At 42.4% G+C, this 20,999-nt stretch overlaps 1 protein-coding gene across 1 annotated transcript in view; it reads left to right on the top strand.

Annotated features, from left to right (window-relative positions):
* Nucleotides 1-20,999, top strand: part of LOC310854544 (short transient receptor potential channel 4-like) — a gene marked incomplete at both ends in the record, with an annotated part of 62,849 nt that overhangs the window by 25,447 nt on the left and 16,403 nt on the right. The window contains 2 exons of the mRNA XM_083759224.1: nt 826-1,002; nt 11,906-12,106. Of these exons, the coding sequence (XP_083615350.1) occupies nt 826-1,002; nt 11,906-12,106 (378 nt within the window). The remainder of the gene's footprint in view (nt 1-825; nt 1,003-11,905; nt 12,107-20,999) is intronic.

Below are 20,999 nucleotides of genomic sequence, written 5' to 3'. Positions count from 1 at the left end.
ACTTTATTGTGTAAAGCACTTTAGTCAATCTTGATTTCTTTCCCTTTTTTTAAGATATTTTCTGCCTTTATTGATAGGTTGAAAGTAGAGTAGACACACTGACAGGAAAGGGGGAGAGAGATGGGGAGTGACACGCGGCAAAGGCCGTCAGGATCGGGAGTTGAACCCGCGGCACGCCATCAGGCAGGCTCAGCAGCATAACTGCCCAGACGGTTGAGCTAACCGTCCGGGCGAATCTTCATTGTTTTAAATGTGCTACATAAATAAAGCTCGATATGAATTGGTTGTCCTTGGATGAACTTTTCAGGAAAGATAAATAAAAACTATATATGTTTATAAAACAACACAACACTCCCTCATCAATGTTGGTATGGTGACTTACAGATTGTCAGATACTTGATGTGTCCTTGTTTATCATCACTTTACTCAAATCCAGCTTAGTGGAGTTAGGAGGTTTTTGACCACTGAATGTGGAGATAGTTATGACCTTCATTGATATGATGAAGTCAGACGGGGGGGGGGGGGGGGGGGACTGAGTTGGAGTTAGGTGGTTTGACCGACAGTTTGAGGATCCAATGGAGTAAGAGGTTTTAGTCAGAAGCGCTTCTTACTTTACATTGGTTAAATATTTGGAAAACTCACACACGCAGACGTAAAGGGTGTTCAATAGCAAAGAAATGTAAGAAGTTGAAAAACGGAGATAGGAGGTATGCACCCGCGAAAGCGACACCAATGTTGCGTACGTTAATGTTGCATTGTTCCAAATGTCCACATGGCTGACATTATTGTCATCTTCATCACGTTGGTTGTGGTTGTTGTCACCAGGTGCGCTGTAACTGCGTGGAGTGTGTGTCCAGCTCCGACGTGGACAGCCTGCGCCACTCTCGCTCGCGGCTCAACATCTACAGAGCGCTGTCCAGCCCGTCGCTGATCGCCCTGTCCAGTGAAGACCCCTTCCTCACCGCCTTCAGGCTGAGCTGGGAGCTGCAGGAGCTCAGCAAGGTGGGGACACAATTCAATTCACCTATATAGCTATAAGCCCCGGGCCTCTCCCAACTTAGACACTCCCACTTGGACACATTCCAGCAGGGGCTCATTCATTCCAATGGATTTTACACTATTAAATACTGGTTCATTTTTGGGAACCAGACCTTCAAAATCTCTTCCAAATCCGTCAACAAGGCCTGCCATATGCTCTAAATATTGAGGTCTGAACACAACAATATGAGAGTCAGGGGCACGGTGGCACAGTTGGTAGTGCTGTCTTCTCACAGCTAGAAGGTCCTGGGTTAGATTCCCGGTAGGGACGCTGTGGGCGCTGGGGGCGTCTTCTCTTCTCCGCGTCATCAGTGCCCATACCTGAGGCGGGGTTGGCGAAAGGGCCTTTCTGTGTGGAGTTTGCATGTTCTCCCCTAGGGTAGGTACCCTCACAAAAACATGCAGTAATCCTGGTCTCTAAACTGCCTCCCCCTGGCCAGCCTGATGGAGGGGAAAAGAACTGGTCGGAATAACGTGTTCCTTCCACGTGCAACAGTACGTCCGGCCAGGTAAATTCCCCCGTCAGGTGAAAAGAAGCAGCCTGGACTCCTCATGCATAGAAGGAAGCATGAGGTCAGTCCGCTGCCCCCCCCCCCCCCCCCCCCCCTCCCCAGGTTGGCAGAGGAAGTATAGCGCCCAGGATTACATTAGATAATTGACACTGGGTGAAAATGTGTCACAAAATCGTGGGATAAAGAATAAACAGTCTAGTGTTTAAAAACTAGACCGTGTAGATCTATGTTTACATCTTAGGCAATGCATTTACACTTTCCTACAAGGTTTTGCCAGTGGTTCATACTCTTTCTCAGATGTGATCCTTTGTAAGACGCTATAGACACAGAATGTTACTGTGGCATTCATATTCACATTTTACTGATCCCAAGAGGGGAAATCACACAAGAGACTTCATACAAAGTGATCTGTGAGAACATTGTGGGTCGGCTCTCCAACCGTGAAGACTTTGTGTTTGATTCTTTGCTTCTTTAGCTGTTTCATGCAAAGGGCCCTAGAATAGCTGTAGCCCCTGGCTGCGGGCGGCCACCTATTGTGCAATGGCTTTTTTAAGTAAAGAAAAGAAAAGAGAAAGAGCTGCTAGTTTTACTGTGTCTAATGTTGTCGTCAGCCAGATACCTGTTATCTGCACATTTATGTTGTTCTCGTGTTTTTTCATGTATTAACACCCTACTAGAGCATCACACACAAGTATCAAAAGTAGCAGATGCGTTTTGAGCTTGTAAATGTGCTAATATTGCTTTGTAGTTTTGAACATATGATGCTGCGTGCGTGTGCGCGAGTGTGCGTGCGTGCGTGCGTGTGTGTGTGATTTTATTTTGAACATTTTTGATTTAATCTTTCATTTTCCTCTCCGTTCCAATTGGCCCGCCTGCCGCTCCCCACTTTGCACAAACCACTGGTGGTTTCTAAACATTCCCACTATGATGAAACACTTCTAACCCATTGAGGCCTGACGTCGAAATAAAAAAAAAGTCTTCTGAAAGAATATTATATTCAAAGATTTGTGCCACATTTTTAAGATTTTTCAAAAATAGCAGACCGACAAGCTCGTAGCGCGCCACTCGGTGGCACAAAGCTTTACACAAAAAGCTTTACAAAATTAAACTGAACGCCAATTTTGGAAGAAGAAATCGAACCCAAACACAACACGGGCACGAGAGATAAGTCGGTATAGCAGATGGCATGGAGTCGAGGAGGAGTGATGGTGATGAATGGCATAGACATGCAAGGCTGCAGAGACGGGCAGGCGGGCAGACGAGACGATAATCTTTTTCAGCATGAGGAGGAATGCATTGTTGACACTGCACTCTTTGTGAGCTGACGTTAGACCAGCCCCAGCCCCCTCTCCAGCCCCAGCTCCCCTATATCTTTATTTTCTTTTTTATATATTCTTTTGGTCATTATACATAATTATCAACTTACTTTTGTAAAAAAAAGGTCTAGGGAGAAATTCATACTTTAAATGCTTAGTATGAGGTATAAAGTACAGCAGCCTTGTGTTCATAAAACAGAAAGATTGGGTATTGGGTAAGACCAGTGTTGGGGAAGTTACATTTAAAAAGTAAGGAATTATAGTTATCGTTACTTATCTAAAAAAGTAATTTGTTACTTTACTTTACATTAAATTATAAAAGTAACTACTTTACTTTACTTTACTTTACTTTACTTTAAAAAATAATAATATAAAAAACGATTTAAAAGAAGGTTTTTTGTGATTAATTAATCTCAATTAATCGCATATCAATATTTGACCTGATCATCAGTGAGCTTTTTTCGAATGGATTTGGATACGAGTGAATCAATGAATAGTGACTACATAAGCATAGGCAATTAAAAAAGTAGTAATAATAATAGTTATAATATTATTTATATAATGCTTCTCTGAGTACTTAAAGACGCTTTTTAAGGGGAACATGATGAAACAAATAAAAACTACTTTATTAGAGAAAAACTAAGACTATGGAATAAAATAAATGAAAGTGGAATGAGATAGCTGGGGAAACAAATAATCTAGAGGTGTGTAACGGTTTGAACTTATAGGTGGTGGCTGGCATGTCTTGTGAGTTTTGGGAAGTGCATAGTTTTGACAGGTCTGCCTGCTGTGGAGAGTGAAACCCTGACCATTAAACACGGGCAGACGCAACATCGAGTGTGAGGGTTGGGGAACGGATGGAAAGTACCAGTATAATTAGGACTCCTTGGCTTCTAACGATATGGACCAGACAGAGTTAAACTAATGTTAGCTCCCATGCTAACTAGTTGCTACCCTCGTCAGAAACAACACCACCATCCACATCGGGTGGAAGTTGCTTGTGCCCGTGGATGGGAAATGAGATTTAAAAGGCTATAGAAGCGTGGATGAAAGGCAAGCACAGATGTGCAATAAATTTGTGTCGTGACTCGTATTTGCGTGTGTATTCCGTCTGACGACGAGTGGTTTATGCTGCTAGTGCGTTGTCGTTGCTGGCTGCTGAGTGCTGATGCATATTTAAGAGCGTCATAAGCATGCGCCCGTCCTGCGCTGGAAGTAGCAGATCTACAAGTTATCTACCGGTCGCAATGCACAGCGCTTTGGGCTTGTACATCTGTGTTTTTCCCACAGTTAGTTGAGAGGCAGAGCACAAACGAAACTGTCAACACAGAGAGTGCTCTCTAGTCTCTGCACTGCAGTCAGCAGCACAGAGACGCCTGTAGACTCACGGAGCTGCGAGACTTTTCACTGATCACTTTTCACTGATCACATAAGTTGACAATAACGCCATAACGCGGGTAACGCTCGCACAATAACTATAAGGCCGTTATGGAATTGGAAATGTAAAGCGTTAGGTTACAAGTTACTGCAAATAGTAGTTACGTTATGTAACATAACGCGATGTAAGGGCGTTAGTCACAACACTGGGTAAGACTGACGTTATGTATCTTTCAGGACCTTTCACTGCTTCGTCTCAACCATTACTCAATGGCTCTGGTCTCAGCTACCGCGGTGGATATTTTGGCATTCCGTTTTTTTTTTTTTTTTATGTTGCCACTACTGTTGGAGCAGCCATAAACATTAGTAAAAAGCAGGTAAAAGAGTAACCGTTCACTGTAGTAGAAGAGGTGCGCCTGGTGAGGGTTTAAACCCCGCAGCTACGTCGAGTCCGCCTACGGGAAATACGTAAGCTGCGACCATGAGATCCGGTTTTGAATTCGTCTATATGGGGGCATTCCCATGTATGGGGATAATGAGAGACTGAAGGGAAATAAACGATTTCATAGTAAATGCGACCTGTGGTCGCAATAAGCTCAAAACGCAGCACAAAGGGACAGATTTTGAACTTGTCGATCTGCTACTTTTGCTATTTTCTATGTGACTCCTGAAAGGTAACTGTTTTGGACGTATGAGGTTGAGGTTCCCACCCGACAGACGATAAGCTGAAATCAAAACACAAAGAACTAAATCAGTTATTTGTTTTTAGCATTCCCTATATCTGCAAATATTTCTCTATGCTATCTCAACTACACACTTGATTCCTACAGTACACCTTGAAGCTTTATTGTCCCCAACGACATAGGTTTTGGAATTGCTTTAGCCTATCTGGACAACAACAGGGGACTGCAGCAAGCAATATACAAAGATACAGGTACGGTAGAGAACAAGTGCAGAATAATAATAATAAAGTGACTGACACTGACGAAGTCCTGCGCTGCGTTTGTCTGGTTTGACGGCTGCTGCGGATCCTCAACATTATTAAATAAGACTCCTACTACTACTGAGAGTGCGGATTCTCTTTTTATACGTTTTCTGTGAATCTGCACCCAGCCTGAACCTTTAAAGACTGTCTGAGTTGAGCGTGTAACCCCATCAGGCTTCTCAGCAGCTTGATCTGCTATTCATGATGTGTGGAAGAGCTGCTGCCTACTGCATTCATTCAATGATCTGCTATTCACGATGTGTGGAAGAGCTGGCTATACTGCAATTCGTGCAATGATGTTGTAAGACCCTAGTGATGCACATGTCCTGATCCACCCCACCCATTATTGAGAGACTGAGGAAAAAAATATGCGTTAAGCAACCATCCAAACCTGACCCAACATCTTAATGCCTTATAGCAGCACTTATTGTTTAGACTGAGGTAAATAAATTGACACTGCATGGACACATTTGCATTTCGACATTGGTCTTGACCTGCAGTGTACAGTATGTATGTGTTATGTTCTGACCTTCTTGCCATACAGTGTTATGTATGCATTATGTGAACGAAGCATGATGTTCTCCGTCTCCTAAGATCCTGTACGTACAGTACGTGCAGATCTTTGTCATTCAAAGTTGGATTGTTAATTCACCGATTTAATTAATTTGCTGCCCATGGTTTTTACGGAGTACGCCAAACCCGGCGAAACCGTAGGGTTAAATTAGTACCCTAGCCTGCCAGACCTACGTTTTCCAGGGTTTATATTCTTTAATCCATGTTTTTATCCGATTGAGTCAGTCGTTAGCTACCGTTTGTTAGCATAACGCTCAAAGTGGGACAGTGGGCCATTTTGAAGATGCGCGCGCATCCACTTGCATTCTATGGGCTGCATTCAAAGCCCTCTATCTCAGAAACGACATTCATTGCGACGGAAGACAAGGTTTTTCAACGGCCTGTAGCAGGCGCTGTGATACTCGCGACCGAGCGAGACATCAACCAGTCAAGACACCACACACAGCGTTTTGTCATTGTAACATGCGGTTAGGATATTTAAGTGATATTTAACTGATATATAAAACCATGGCAATACGCTATCGAGGGATGAATTAATGCTGGCGGAAATTGGGTTAAGGTTGCGTATTTTTCTCTCCCTCGTTAAAATATCCTTAAAGGACCACTTCACCACTTTTCAACCTATCTTCATAATAGGTCCTCACTAATAATCATGAAAAAAATGGTGCAATTTCTTTCTACTCGGTCTGTGTCTCATAGCAGGGCTGTGGGCAGTTAAGAAACCGTCCATAGAGAATGCACCACCAACTATAAGGATGCTTTTAAACTGGCATTGCAAGCAACCGTGATGAAACTACGAACGGCTTTTGCCGTTTGCCTTGATGGGAGACGTACACTGTAGCCTGCCAGCTGCAATGATATCGCAAAACTGTGCAATCAATAAGTGCCTGATGAGACGCGTTGTCAGCTTATAGATCAGTTCTGAACTTCTGACACAATGCAAGCAACAGTCTGTAGCCTGTGCGTGCGTGTGTGTGTGTGTGTGTGTGTGTGTGTGTGTGTGTGTGTGTGTGTGTGTGTGTGTGTGCGAGGCAGCAGAGGGTGGCTGGCTAAAAAACACACTATTATAGGGACGAACACACACACACACACACCTACACTTACACAACCTGGACTACGCTATATGTCCATATAGAATATTCTCCGCCAATTAGGGATGTTTTAAAACCTTTATATAACGTGCCTGGCCCTGCATGGTCCCTGCAGGCTATTCGATCCATGCATGCTTCATCTATTCTTATATTCATTGATGAAACACACGTTACAGTTACACAACTGTTTTACAGCTGAAATCAATCTATCAATCAATCTATAAACGCTATTTGCTCCAATCGAGTCCCGACGTAGGCTACATCATGTGCCCTGAATATATTATAGCCTTCAAGTTCAACTCATAAACTTGGATTGCTTTTGTCGCACGTTGCATGTGGCGCAGATAACATTTATATAGCCTACAATATCACAGCGGATGAGATGCGTCGAATCAGTTCTGTACCGTGGTAAGAAGCACAAATCAGGCAACAGTAAGCTATAGGGTGGCTATACATGTATGTGTATCTGTTTCTGTGTGTGTTCATTGTGTTTGCGAGGAGCAGCAGGCTGTCGGGGAGAAAAACATCTTTAGTCTATTATTTATTAATGTGTTCGGCTTATAGTATGTCCCTTAAATAGAAAGTCGGGAAATTAGGCCTACTTTAATATTTAGGCTACAATCTAGTGATTCTAGTCTTACCAGCTATATAGTTTAATAGTTAATTAAATTCCGAGGAGCCGATGGACAAAAACCTGTCCCTGGACAGCCTCTGCACAGCATAAAGGACTTTTAGCCCAATTGTCAACCAGGCAGTTTTTGTATAGCCTAAAAGAACGTCAAAAAGAAAAATATATGTCATATAACGGTAAGGCTCACTTTACTGGCAAAATAGTGCCACCTACTGCTTATTTCATGAACTTATTTTGTATCTCCCGTGGCGTGAGTCGAATAATCAGTGGATGGAAACGAGAGACAAAGCGAATTTCTTTTTTCGACTTAATGAACATACGCTTCCTATTTTTGCAAGGGCTTAATGGACTCACACCTAGGCTTATCTCTCCCTCTTTCACTGCTGCAAAATAGCCTCTCTAAACCGAGTCATTTCTCCATTGTACATTCCCCAGTGTGTTCCCATTTAAGGCCCCGTCGATTCGTCACACATATCCTTCACATCTTATCAGAGAACCATAACGAAAGAATAGCCTTAGGCTATGTGTAGGAGGTCCATATACTGTGGGAAAACGGCAGTAGTCGTGACAAACCAAGGGCAGTCACACTGTTGACAGCAACAGGCCACGTGGCAAGTTTAGTTTAGTTCATTCGTTTTTTTTTTTTCATACAAAAAAAAAATCTTAGTTCAAAGGTATAGACTGAAGCCTAGGCTTATTACATCTACCCTTTTGTCCGTTAACTTAGAATAATAAAAATGAAAATATATATGTATACCCCTTTTACAGAGAGAGAGAGAGAGATAGAGAGAGAGAGAGAAAGAGAGAGAGAGACAGAGAGAGACAGAGAGAGACAGAGAGGAAGATATATACAGTATAGACAGTGTTGGCAAAATATTACTTTAACACTAATATACTACTTATTACTTATTACTTTTAAAAAAAGTAATAAAGTTACACTACTTATTACTCCCTGAGAAAAGTAACTAGTTACTTATTACTTTACTTATTACTTTTTTCTCTCGCCCCCAGTAATTGCATATTTTGTCCCCAAAAGTCTTACTTTGCATTTTCAACATTAGCAGTCCCCCCTCCCCTATTCTGCAGTGTTTATTTAACTCATGATGATGGATCCATTTGTACACATAGATTAGAAGTAGATTTCGACGTGGAATATAGCTTCTTCCGTATGCACAACTTGCAGCGGACAATAATGTCCATCTCGTCTTGATCACGGACATACTCAAAAAAATGTGAATACTTCCAAGTATTGAATGTTATAACGCTTTGTTGTGCCGGTGTTTCTGTCTCCTCCACCTCCTCCATTGTTAGTTTATTTACATCTCTTCTCTCTAACAGTGCAGTCTAACGAGTTACACACACTATTTTAGGTTGTTGTTCCGTGTTCCGGACGGTTTAAGGCCTGCCCTTCTGCATCCGATACTTCACACATAGGCCTACGTACCGACGAGTGTGCATCGTTTCCGTATCCGCTCTAGAGTCTAGATCTAGAGCGGATCAGCAGTCTGCAAAGCAACTCCACCCCAACCCAGTCTACCATTATAAATAAACACTCAAACCCACAGTTCCACCAAGGCTCGTGAAATAGTAATAATATTACTTTTGAAAAAAAGTAAATGTAATATTATTACTCAAAATGTGAAAGTAACTAGTTAAGTTACATATTACTGGAAAAAAGTAATAATATTACTGAAAGTAGTATATTACTTAAGTTACTTGCCAACACTGAGTATAGATAAGACAGATAGATATCTGTAGTATTGTGAGGGCATGTAGAAATGCTAAACACATTTGCAAAGCTTCCCAAATTATCAATCCATTTTATTTCCACATGAAAGAGCTTTTAAAATAATATATAACATAGCGGTAAAACCGGGGCTCCCAATCTTTTCTGGACCAGGGCTCCAAAAGTGATTGCTGCCCACCCATTGGCAGCCGTGTTAGATGAGCGGACCGCATGCATTTTCAGAGCTTAGAGGTTATTTTAATGATCAATCTATCAATTGTTTTCCAGTCGTTCTCAAACATTTTCATGTCAAGGACCCCCAAAAATATATGTAATTGTCCCGCCGACCCCCATCTGAAACCTATGACCCTTTAACCCTGATAAAAGTAAGTAAAATAACTAATGTTTTTTTTGTGATCATTAGAATGTCTAGAACATTATTTATTATTGTGAAAGATATCCCCAAAATGTAAATTATTAATTTATTATTATTTTAATAATTATTATAAATAAAATGTGCAAATTTATATATTGTTTTTTACATAATTTCCTCTGATAAGTCCTAGTAGTAAAATGTAGTAGTAAGGTTGAAATCTCTTTTTTGCAAGTAGAAATGTATCCGGGTTTTACAAGGTTAAGCCCTATTTCAAAAATAGCTGATCTACAGATCAGATCTTGTATAACTTTATATAAGAATTAAGGATGTGTCCAAAATAGGTTAATAATCTCAAAACAGATTTAGCTAATACATATAGATGGCATGGCTGTGACAGTACAGGGCCTTGCACACCGGGATTGTTTATTTTGTGCAAGTAATTTGCATTAATTTAAACTGTTGTTGGTGTCATCAGTACATCCAAACAGAAAGTGAATATTACGTGATGATGAAGCGATGTAATTTATTTTTGAAATGAGGTAAATAAATGTTTCCACCACGAATAGAAATGAACGATGCACCACCACATGAATATGTGAAAGATCTGCCGACGCAGATTGCTTATTCGTCACCTCGCCTATACTGTATGTCAGGTGTTTATTTCAAACATACTTTGCAGACACCTCGTCCTGTCGTATCCTATTACGTTACGTGTCAAAATTGTTGAACATTATGGTTTCTTTAATGAAAGGAATGGAGCAAATAGAGCATCCTTTCTGCTGTTGAGGAGATAGAAGCAGAAAGAATGTGCCCGTGTTGCCATTATTATGCTGCTCAGCCATTACCCTTTAATTAAATACACGAATGATCTATTTGACATTAATTTGTATGAGAACAAGGGCTTTTCAACTATATCTGATTAGAAGAAGCAACCTTTTGACCTGTAATGCTCATGACCAGGAACGTGTTTTATCGTAATCTTATCGTAATCTGCAATTTTCCTGAACAAATTGGCGTGCCACTAAAAAGGTCATAAATTAAATTGCACTTTAAATACCTTTGCATTTGCAATGTACAGTATTATGAATTAAGTACAATGGTCTCAATAACATAATATTGTACGTTATTCTTACTGTAGTTGTGAATACTGGACTGAATATGGACAGTGTCCATTGTCGGGTGGAAACCTCATTATGTGACCAGATTTGACTGAGAGCCTGCCATCGCGCAACCTCTAGCTTTTCACCAGAGGAGAAAAACTTTTTTTAATTTTTTATCCAAAATGAGTTACCGGTAATAGCACAGGCAGACTGTTCACAACTAGAGCATGTCCGAAATTAGTGTCAGAGCTGAAATTGACATTTTTGACAATTGATTTTTTTTTTTCTCTTAATTTTTATCCCACGATTTTGTAACCCATTTTTCACCCCTGTGTCAATTATCTAATGTGATCCTGGGCTCTACACACCCTCCGCCAACCTGGGGAGAGCAACGGACTTGAACTCATGCTTCCTTCATGCCTGAGGCTGGCCAGGGGGAGGCAGTTTAGAGACCAGGATTACTGCATGTTTTTTGTGAGGGTACCTACGGTACCCTAGGGGACACGGGGAGAACATGCAAACTCCACACAGAGTGTGAACATGCAAACTCCACATGAAATAAATGCTTAAACATGTAGCTACATGTTTAAGGATTTATTTCATGTGTGTAATGTTAGAGACCACAGAAGTGAAACTTTCAAGCCTGTTTTGTCAACTCGCTGTTTTCTGCAAGACATTACTCTATAAGCCATATCTCCAAAACTGGTGGGTCAAACTGAACAACCAAATGTCAATTTGAAGCTATGATTCCCTGCTTTCATATGACATGAAGAAAACGAAACAAAACGAAAAATCCAATGGCAGTCCCTGCTTTTCAGGACTCGGATAAAATAGCAAAAGTAGCAGATCTACAAGCTATTAACCACGTGTAACCACTATTCAACACTATTAAATAAAAACTAACCTACGAATACTAAAACTGACAATGACAATTTTGTCAAAACTATACTAAAATGTTAAAGATGGACTAATGGAGAAGAGATCCAGTAGTAGAAGTAATTCTATGTTTGGTAGCTTGTAGATCTGCTACTTTCAACAGATCTACATACTATCCACAGAGAGAGATAATATGCAAAGAGTGACCTGGGGAAATAACTGAGAAAAAAAAAATCAAAACCAATCTTCCTCTATTCAGTTCAGTCAGCTATTCTCTTATCTTGTCTCCTCTGTGTTCCTACAGGTGGAGAACGAGTTCAAGTCAGAGTATGAGGAGCTGTCTCAGCAGTGTAAGCAGTTTGCCAAGGACCTTCTGGACCAGACCAGGAGCTCCAGAGAGCTGGAGATGATCCTCAACTTCAGAGACGACATCAACCTGCTGGAGGAAGAGGACAACAATGACCTGGCCAGGCTCAAGCTGGCCATCAAGTATCACCAGAAAGAGGTAGATACTGTGGCCCAGGCTGGCTATATATAGCTGTTTACAAAAGTGCTTCTAAAAGTGGGCTCCACAGAACCCTTAAGGGCCTTGCAAACGGGGAGCGATAAAACGCGCATATAGTTCATTTTCAATGAGACCTGGCGTTTTTGCTCGGAGAAGTCGCAGTGCAACAACGCAAGCGTATTTACGTGAGCGCGGTCCCGTGAATTGGTTGCGTGCGTGCTCGTTATGTACACTCGCCAGACCTGGATTCTGTTTTGTACGCTTGCGCCCCTTCTTCAACAGACCTGGAGGAGACCTGTGTTGATCCAGGCAACAACACCCGCGTTCCTCGCTTCACGTTTGCAAGGCCCTTTAGGGAAATTTTCTGTTGCATAAAACGCTGATTCTGGGCACAGAAAGTAGACCCAGATTTACAATTTAGGCATTTATAGCAGACGCTCTTAATCCAGAGTGACTTACATTAAGCAAAGAACAAAAAGCATGGCAATATAAACAAGTAGTTATCATGAATCATACGTAAGCTGAGAACGTAACAGTGGAATATCTACAGTATATAATGAAACTATATGCAATCTCTATGTCTACATAAAATGCTATACGTAGGTCTACATAAAGTTCTATCTATACATCTACATAAAATGCTATCTAAGTTACATAAGTTGAGCCTTTGCATACGCCTGTAAGGTCGTCGGGGCTAGGGCAAGTGCTACGGGTCATGATGGAGTCTGAAGAGGTGGGTTTTCAGACTACGGCAGAATATTGGCAGTGATGCTGCAGTTCTGGTTGTAATGGGAAGTGCATTCCATAGTTTTGGAGCCAGAAGGGAGAAGAGTTTGGATGATGAGACGATCTAAGAGGTCCCGGCGGTTCATGATGCAGCATCAGACATGTCTTTTGGCCCTAAACCATTCACTGCTTTATAAACCACAGAAATTGATTTAGTAATCAATTTATTTGACAGACTAATGCAGAGAACACACACAAAGATTTAAACCCTGATTAAAACACCAGTGGCCATGGTGACTGATATTCAATATCTCTACTGGTCTGTGCAAATTAACTGGACAGTCAGCACATGTTATCTTATAGAGTGCAGGGGGTTAGGATTCAAATCCTTCGCCTTCTGATCGACCACCTCCTGTCACAATTATAAGCAAACATATTCGATTTTTAAACCTGGAATCTGTATAGCCCATTTGTTGCTCATTGGCAAGTCTGTGTGTGTCCGACAGTATGATGGAGGGAGCCTGTCAACGACTGCCATCTGTAAAAGTCACTCGTTAAATGTGTGATGTCGAAGCCTTTCACGGTTTTAAATTGTTCTAGTGTGTCCACGGCTTAAGGGCAACCTAATCCCTGCACTTAACTGTCAATTCCTCAAGCAATGTACAGAGCATTATGGTTCATGATTGAGATTTGTCCGTGATTGTTCAACAATTATAAGATACTGTATATATTCCATGGACATGCTTGTTAAACACTTATACTGCCATTGCCGAAGCCCTTCGGCAATTGCGCTTTTATAGTGCATTCGATCAAGCGACCGATAATGCTACTCACGTTAGCCAGTTAGCTAGCTGTGTTGTTAGTAGGGTGGCCACCTGCAAGACCTCAGAAAGGAGGACACTTTTGCGGGGCTCGCTCCCCAGCCTCCCCCCCCCCCCCCCCCCCCCCCCCCAAACAGACACACAATTCAATTCAATTCAAAGGGCTTTATTGGCATGAGAAAACATACGTTTACATTGCCAAAGCAGAACACACAGTGTTTAGAAAAGCACTATAAAATTCCAGATATTATTATTATTATTATTATTATTACTACTACTATTGCACGCACCTGATTTTCACCACCATCATCTCCAGCAGTATGTCCACAGAGAACATATATTTGCTAATTCAATTAACCTTTTTAAATGATGGGGTACCACAAAGGTCATTCCTTTTATAATCAATTTTATTTCATGTTTAGATATGTTTTATGTTGAATCTCTTTCTTGTGGGTTTTTTTATACAGTCTTATGGTCATCGGTGTGGGACATAGAATGAAGCCAGTAGCCTATGTTCACAGTGCTTTAGCCTCCCTTTCTTTCTGATGTCGAGCCATATTGCTCATTAAATGTAGTTTTTCATTTTGGCATATTTGGTTTATTTATCCCTGCATTAACTATACTAAAGTGATTGTGAGAACACACATTCCACAAAAAACAAACAGACCATCCCACTGGCAGTGTTGACAGGTTTTGGAAGAGAAACAAGCAACCATGTCTGTGAAAACAAGCCCAAAAGAAGCCTGACTAGGCTTAGTAGACTATTTTATAAAACAAGGCCAAAGTCGCTAATTAAGCGGACATGGCAACGTCTCCTCTCTCTTTTTAAGACAGTGGGAGTGTGGCCGGCTCGCTGCGGAGCTGAGCAGCCCTGCGGAGCTTTTAATACAGAGACGACGTAAATGACAGTTATGACACAACACACAAGCACTGTATATCACACAAAACCGGACAATTATGTGTCCGGCCAGAGGTTGAGTTGGGAGGAGGACAGGTGGGTCTAAAACCGGACTGTCCGGCGTGAAACCGGACGTCTGGCCACCCTAGTTGTTAGCACAACACTGGATCGTCCATCTTAGATTGCCATCGCCATAATAATCCATTCTATCCATTTCTTTCAATCGCCTGTATCTCCTATTCCTTGTCCCAGGTGGCATTTTTGGTCAAAACTACGTTTCTTTGACGGCACAGAGCCGACGATGTGGAGCTCCCCAGAGCTCCGGTCTGGATTCACATTGTCACTAAGGCCTGCCCAGCTCCGTGTAGATTCCCAGTTTAGGTCTACTGCTAGATGACCGGAAATGGCGGCTTTTCAAAATAAGAGCTCAAATTTAAAAAATGCTGACGTGAATCCTAATTTTTCAATAAGACACATTTTCAGATACGGCAGGTAGGATAGTGCAACACAGGTGTCCACTGTCCAGCCCGAAAACTACAATCTTTTTCTTAGGATGCGCTCCCCCCTCCATCCACTACGCCCCCGGTTTAAATCTCCAAATTGTTTCTACACAGTTCTTTTTGCCCCTAAATTGAATTCAGGTGTCACCAGAAAGCATCAATATCTAGGCACAGAGCTCTGATAAAGCAATAACGATGACAAAATGTATAAATGGAATAGAAGTGTTCCCTCAGGCGAGTATCACGTTGGGTTAAAGAGATATTATGCAGCTGAGTTATTCCACTGGATATCATCGAGATTGGGTGGAAACCTTGTATGTCCAATACTCTTTTCAGGAAACAAAAATGTTCAAAAATAGTCGTCTGCCATCTGTAAAAGTAACACATTAAATGTGTGATGTTCAAGTGTTTGAAATTGTTCCAGCGTGTTCAAGGCTTAAAGGCAACCTAATCCCTCAACTATCAATTCCTCAAACAATGTAGAGCATTATGGTTCATGAACATGGTATAATTATATTTCATGGTCATGGACATGCTTGTTAAAACAAAAACAAAAAATCAGATACTGTAGGATCGTAAACCGATTGCAGTGTGTCTACAAGTTGTCTACAAGCTACTGAGCTATTTGCACTGCTTATTTGTGTGGCACTCTTGTATGATGAACTAGGGCAATACATTTATGAAGGGAAAAAAAACATCAAAATGATACATTTGGAGACACAAGGTTTCATTCCCCGACAGCGAACAGCTCATGGCTCACTGAGCGATGAGGAGGCGCAGACAGAATGCCCCCAGGAGAACCAACGCGCTCGAAATTCATTTTTCCGTCTATCTGGCCGGGGCTCTGCTTTGCCAGCACCAGCTGCCATCAGCACAGATGTACTTCTCAGAGGCTTGTCTATTTATGACATCGCTGCTGCTGCTGCCAGCCAACAGGGGCTGGTTGACGGGGTGGGGTGGCGTGTACAGCACCATCACCACCCCACCCCACCCCACCCCGGAGGACGTGCAAGAAGTGTTGTCAGAACCGACTGCACAGTTTATCTTCACAATTCACATCTCACTGCCATTTCAGACACATGCACGCACACGCACACAGCAGACACAGACACACACACGCACCTTAGAGTATACAGTATATGAATAGAGACAGGCACCCGGAGGAAACCCTGAGGCGAAATGGACATAGTGGCCGAATTTGGTATTGCAGCGCTGGGCCAAACTCATGAACGCGCTGGTCCGTTGACTATCATTGATGACACGTGAATGCACGTGAACGCGTGCAATGATAGTCAACGGCCAGCGCGTTCTTGAGTTCTATCGGTTTTGTGTCATTTGTATACTGTCCTTTATGGTGTAAGTTTTTGGGTGTTTTTGGGACCCAGGGACACAGGTACACAGACACACCCACATAGCTGTCTATAGGAGTGGTTGCACCACTCAAAAAACGAAAAAACCCAAATCCCAAACCGCCCACCTCCTTCTCCTTTTGCACAACCCTCCTCCTTCTCCTTTTGCGCAACCCGCAAACCGCGGGTTGCGTTTGTTTTTGGCTTGTTTTTTGTTTTCTTTGTGCCCTCGCCTCCGTCTATGGCGACACTTCGATCGCTCTGTCACTTTGATGGAAGACAGAGGCTGCACGAAGTGAGCAGAAAATCCACTCGGCTGCCCTTTTCAAATGATAAATATCCACAGACGCTAATCCTCATTAGCATTTGTTTCAACCCAAAGTCAATCCGCCTTCTGTTAGTGCGATAACATCACCTTGGTGAGCTGCAGGCCAAACTATTGTCATGATGCAGACTATTGTTTATTTGGATCACCATTAGCTACTACAATAACAGCAGCTATTCATCCTGGGGTCCAAAATCATGCTGAATGTGAAAATTAAAAGAAAAAGACAGAAAAAAACGCTTTTGAAGACTGGCAGGATGTTGAGAAGTGAATGGAGTGGTGTAGCACTGATTCTCAAGTGCTCAGATGGGTGCATTTATATAGTGCCTTTATCCAAGGCGCTTTACATAGATTGTGCATTTACATTCACCCATTCAGACAGACACATTCATACACCGATGGCAGAGGAAACCATGCAAGGCACCAACCACCAGCACATCAGGAGCAATTAGGGTGTCAGTGTCTTGCTCAAGGACACTTCGACACTAACTCTGGATGGGAGCCTGGGTTTGAACTGGGTTAAAATCCGTCCACTCTACCCCTGAGCCCCTGTGTGCTGCGAACACTTTCATGGGCCCTGATCCAGAAAAGGTTGAGCACCATGGTGTAGCACGTAGCACGGCACAGGGCCATTGTTTTCACCAACATACTTAATGTTTCTGTGTCCGTGACGTAAGATCTTTAGGCCTGCATGGGGCTTTGCTTCCTGCATGGAGGGTTAAGTGAACACTTTGTTTTTCAAAGGCTATTTTTTGCTTCCACCTACTTGTGTCTCTGCAGGGGCATTTCTGCTCTAATCTATTGTGATAATTTACGCAGGCGGGCGAGACAAGTGTAAGAAATAAACACTCCAGGTCCTGTAATTGGCGTGGTTCATGGTGTGACCATGGGACTGTATGGGCTGTGAATAGCGCCGACTTTATTATGAGTGCTGCTGTGTGAGTCATGAAATGATTGTGTGCTGAGCAAAAAGTTGTGATTTTATTTGATTCTATTCATTTTGCCGATCACAGACAATGAACCCTGTCAACCTGTTTGGATGAGATTAGATAAATATTTATTGATCCCAGGGGGGGGGGGGGGGGAAATCAGCCTGAAATGGGCAACAAGGTGTAATCCTCTGTACAGAACTCAATGTGTCTCTTATCACTGTACTTCAACACACACAAATGCAAGCCACAAACATGCACACACGTGCGCGCACACACACACACACACACACGCGCGCACACATGTGAGCCACATACAATTGCACGCATGCACGCATGCAAGCACACACCAGGGTGTGAAGAATTCCCTCTTACCGCCCGTGGCTTCAGGCTTCAGATTGTAGCTCCCCGACATGCACAGTAAAAGTCCCTGCACACAGCTGCGTTCTTCACATTTTTACAGGCATTTCCTGAAGTGGCGACTGTGGCTCAAGAGGTAGAGCAGGTCGTCCAATGATCCATGGGTCGGCGGTTCGAATCCCGGCTCCTCCTGTCTACATGTCGAAGTGTCCTTGGGCAAGACACTGAACCCCAAATTGCTCCCGATGTGCTGGTTGGTACCTTGCATGGCTTCCACCGCAATCGGTGTATGAATGTGTGTGTGAATGGGTGAATGAAATGCACAATCTATGTAAAGCGCCTTGGATAAAAGCGCTATATAAATGCACCATTTACCATTTACCAAGTGCTCCTTTCAGAGATTTCTTTAATGCTTGGCTTTTTCAACAGGGGGAAAGGTGTGAAAATACTAGTCTCAAATCTCTCGACAATCGGCAGACATTGATGTCTCATTAAAGACAACAACTGTTAGGCCGAATGGCTGGCGTAGAGGTCTGGCCACCTATATGCTGCTAATCCAGCCTGACAGTGTGTTGCGTGTTCGAATCCCGATCCTGACGACGGATGGAACATGTGGTTTTAGAAGATCGGAAACATAAACTGCAGCTGATCCATTTAAAGATTTAAAAATGTACTGAGAGCCAGTGGAGTGCAGCTAAAACGGGAGTGATATGTTCATATTTCCGGGTTCCTGTTAAAAGTCGTGCGGCAGCATTCTGAAGTTGAAGATGGGAGAGGGAGGCTTGGGTGATGCCGGCATGAGGGCATTACAATAATCAAGGCGAGTTGTAATAAAAAGCGATTATCACTCGCTCTAGGTCCTGGTAAAACTGATTTAATTTGTGATAAAAGCCTCTAATGATAAAAAACTAGATCTAACCACAGCATTTTTTGTGTATCAAGTTTAAAAGCATGAAGGATGATTAAATGAGATTACAGTCACACACTGAGGAGGTGTTTGCTCAGACTCATCTTGAAGGCATGGCAGTGGCCATTGGAACAGCACGGGAACAACACGGTCTGTCTGTCTCTCACTCTAATCGATGTCTCTCAGAACTCACTCTCATGCATCTGCAACTACTACATAGAGTAGGATGACCAGAGCTCCGGTCATACAGACATGACACAAACTGTTTTCATGCGTGTCCCACAAAGCCGATTTGTGATAGGCAGCCAGGGGGGTGTCATTTGGGGTCCCGAGGATGACAACTAGCCTACGTTTACATTGAACTCCAAATGCTGTTATTTTATGCACATTATTATTATTTTCTTATGCAGATTATTCTGGTAGTGTCAGGGATTATATCATAATCCCTGATAATGGTGAATGTGACACCAGATTTTAAATAAAATAAAAAATAAAAAAATAAACCTGCCTGACATACTGGAAAGAGAAACCCCAAACCTAAAAAGAGAATATTCATTGGTAGATACTTGACTATACTGTAGGTAAGTATGTAACATTGTTTCGAAAGGTGCTTTAAAAATAAAATGTACCAAGGTTACAAAGTGCTGTACAATGGACAATAAACAAGTTACATAAGTTAAAAAACATAATAGTGCAATAATGTAAAACGAAGGAGAAAAAGAGATACAGGTCCCGCTGGCTCCCCCGTTACAGCCTTTGAGTGTGATCCATAATTCCATATAAATATCATCAAACATGTTTGAAAATGATGGGAGGGTTCAGATTGGACATTTGAGCACTCATAGATCAGGGGAAAGAACGTGCACTGTGTGAAAACTCCTTTAGTGTAATTTCTAACAAGAAAAAACAACAACCTCCGGGATGACGGGTCCCGAAGAAATTTCCGGTCGGGAATTTGCGTGCCCTATACCCGGGAGGCCCGTAATCCCGGGATCCCGACATTAAACCCTAGTCCACACGCACCCCCCTTATGTTTGAGGCGTGCTAGCCCCTCCTACATCCAGCTTTTGCTTACCGTCCACAAACTTTGTCCTAAACAAACATTAAATTCCCGTTGACAATGAATGGACAACTTTACAAATAGGCATAGTGTCTATTTTACATCATGATGATGTACGATGATAAGAGCGCCCCTCACTTCAGCGCCCCGTACTTGTGAAAAAAACCCCAATATAAATCCATAATGGATGGTATCCTGGTGACTGGTTCGATAAGCATAGAGACAATCGTTCATATGTCACCCTACACTCTAGCTTTAAATCTTATATTATTCATGTATGCAACATATTGTGACACTGACACTAACCTTATATAATATATACCATTCAGATGCTCGTGGTGATGCATTCGATGAAGTAGAAGATACCACAGCTACCACAATGTACCCTGAGACCACCATAGCACCGATGACCAGCACAACACGCGGCTGCTGGTCGCAGCTGCACTAATAACTTGGCTGCCCCATCTAGAGTTATTTTTATTTATTTTATTTGTAACTCTGAGAGGGTATAAATATTTATACTCAAGTTAAATCAACACTCTGGTTGCTATCATTCAGTATATTTTATAACACGTACGAGGCAAACATTACATGGGTCAATATAATTATGAAGAAATCTAATTGGCCCTATAAGCTCATATGTAGCTGGTGTAGAATCTTAGACCATGCAGTCTTAGGCCTATGTGCTAAAGGTCAGGTCAAGGTCCCTCTCGCACCCTCTCATCCAAGCAGGTGTCTAAGCAGGCATGGGAATGACATGTACCATATTCCCCTCACCATTGCATGCAGCCGTTTGTTATACACTTGCAGGAATGCTGCTCTATCATGTAATTGCGCTGCATCGGAGTGGGATGCATGCTATAGCCTACCCCTACATCCCACAGAAATCCCTCTGCTGCATTGCAAATCTTACAACCCATAAGGGTCCAGTTGGTTCCAAACTGTCATTTAGCTGGGGAGCCCCTGGAACTCCCTCAAGGACCGGGGGTCCCCAGACCCCAATTTGGTAACCACTGTC

The sequence above is a fragment of the Protomyctophum parallelum genome, assembly GCF_964188405.1.
Source record: "Protomyctophum parallelum genome assembly, chromosome: 1".
Classification (NCBI taxonomy): domain Eukaryota; kingdom Metazoa; phylum Chordata; class Actinopteri; order Myctophiformes; family Myctophidae; genus Protomyctophum; species Protomyctophum parallelum.
This window is presented reverse-complemented; position numbering and strand designations above follow the sequence as displayed.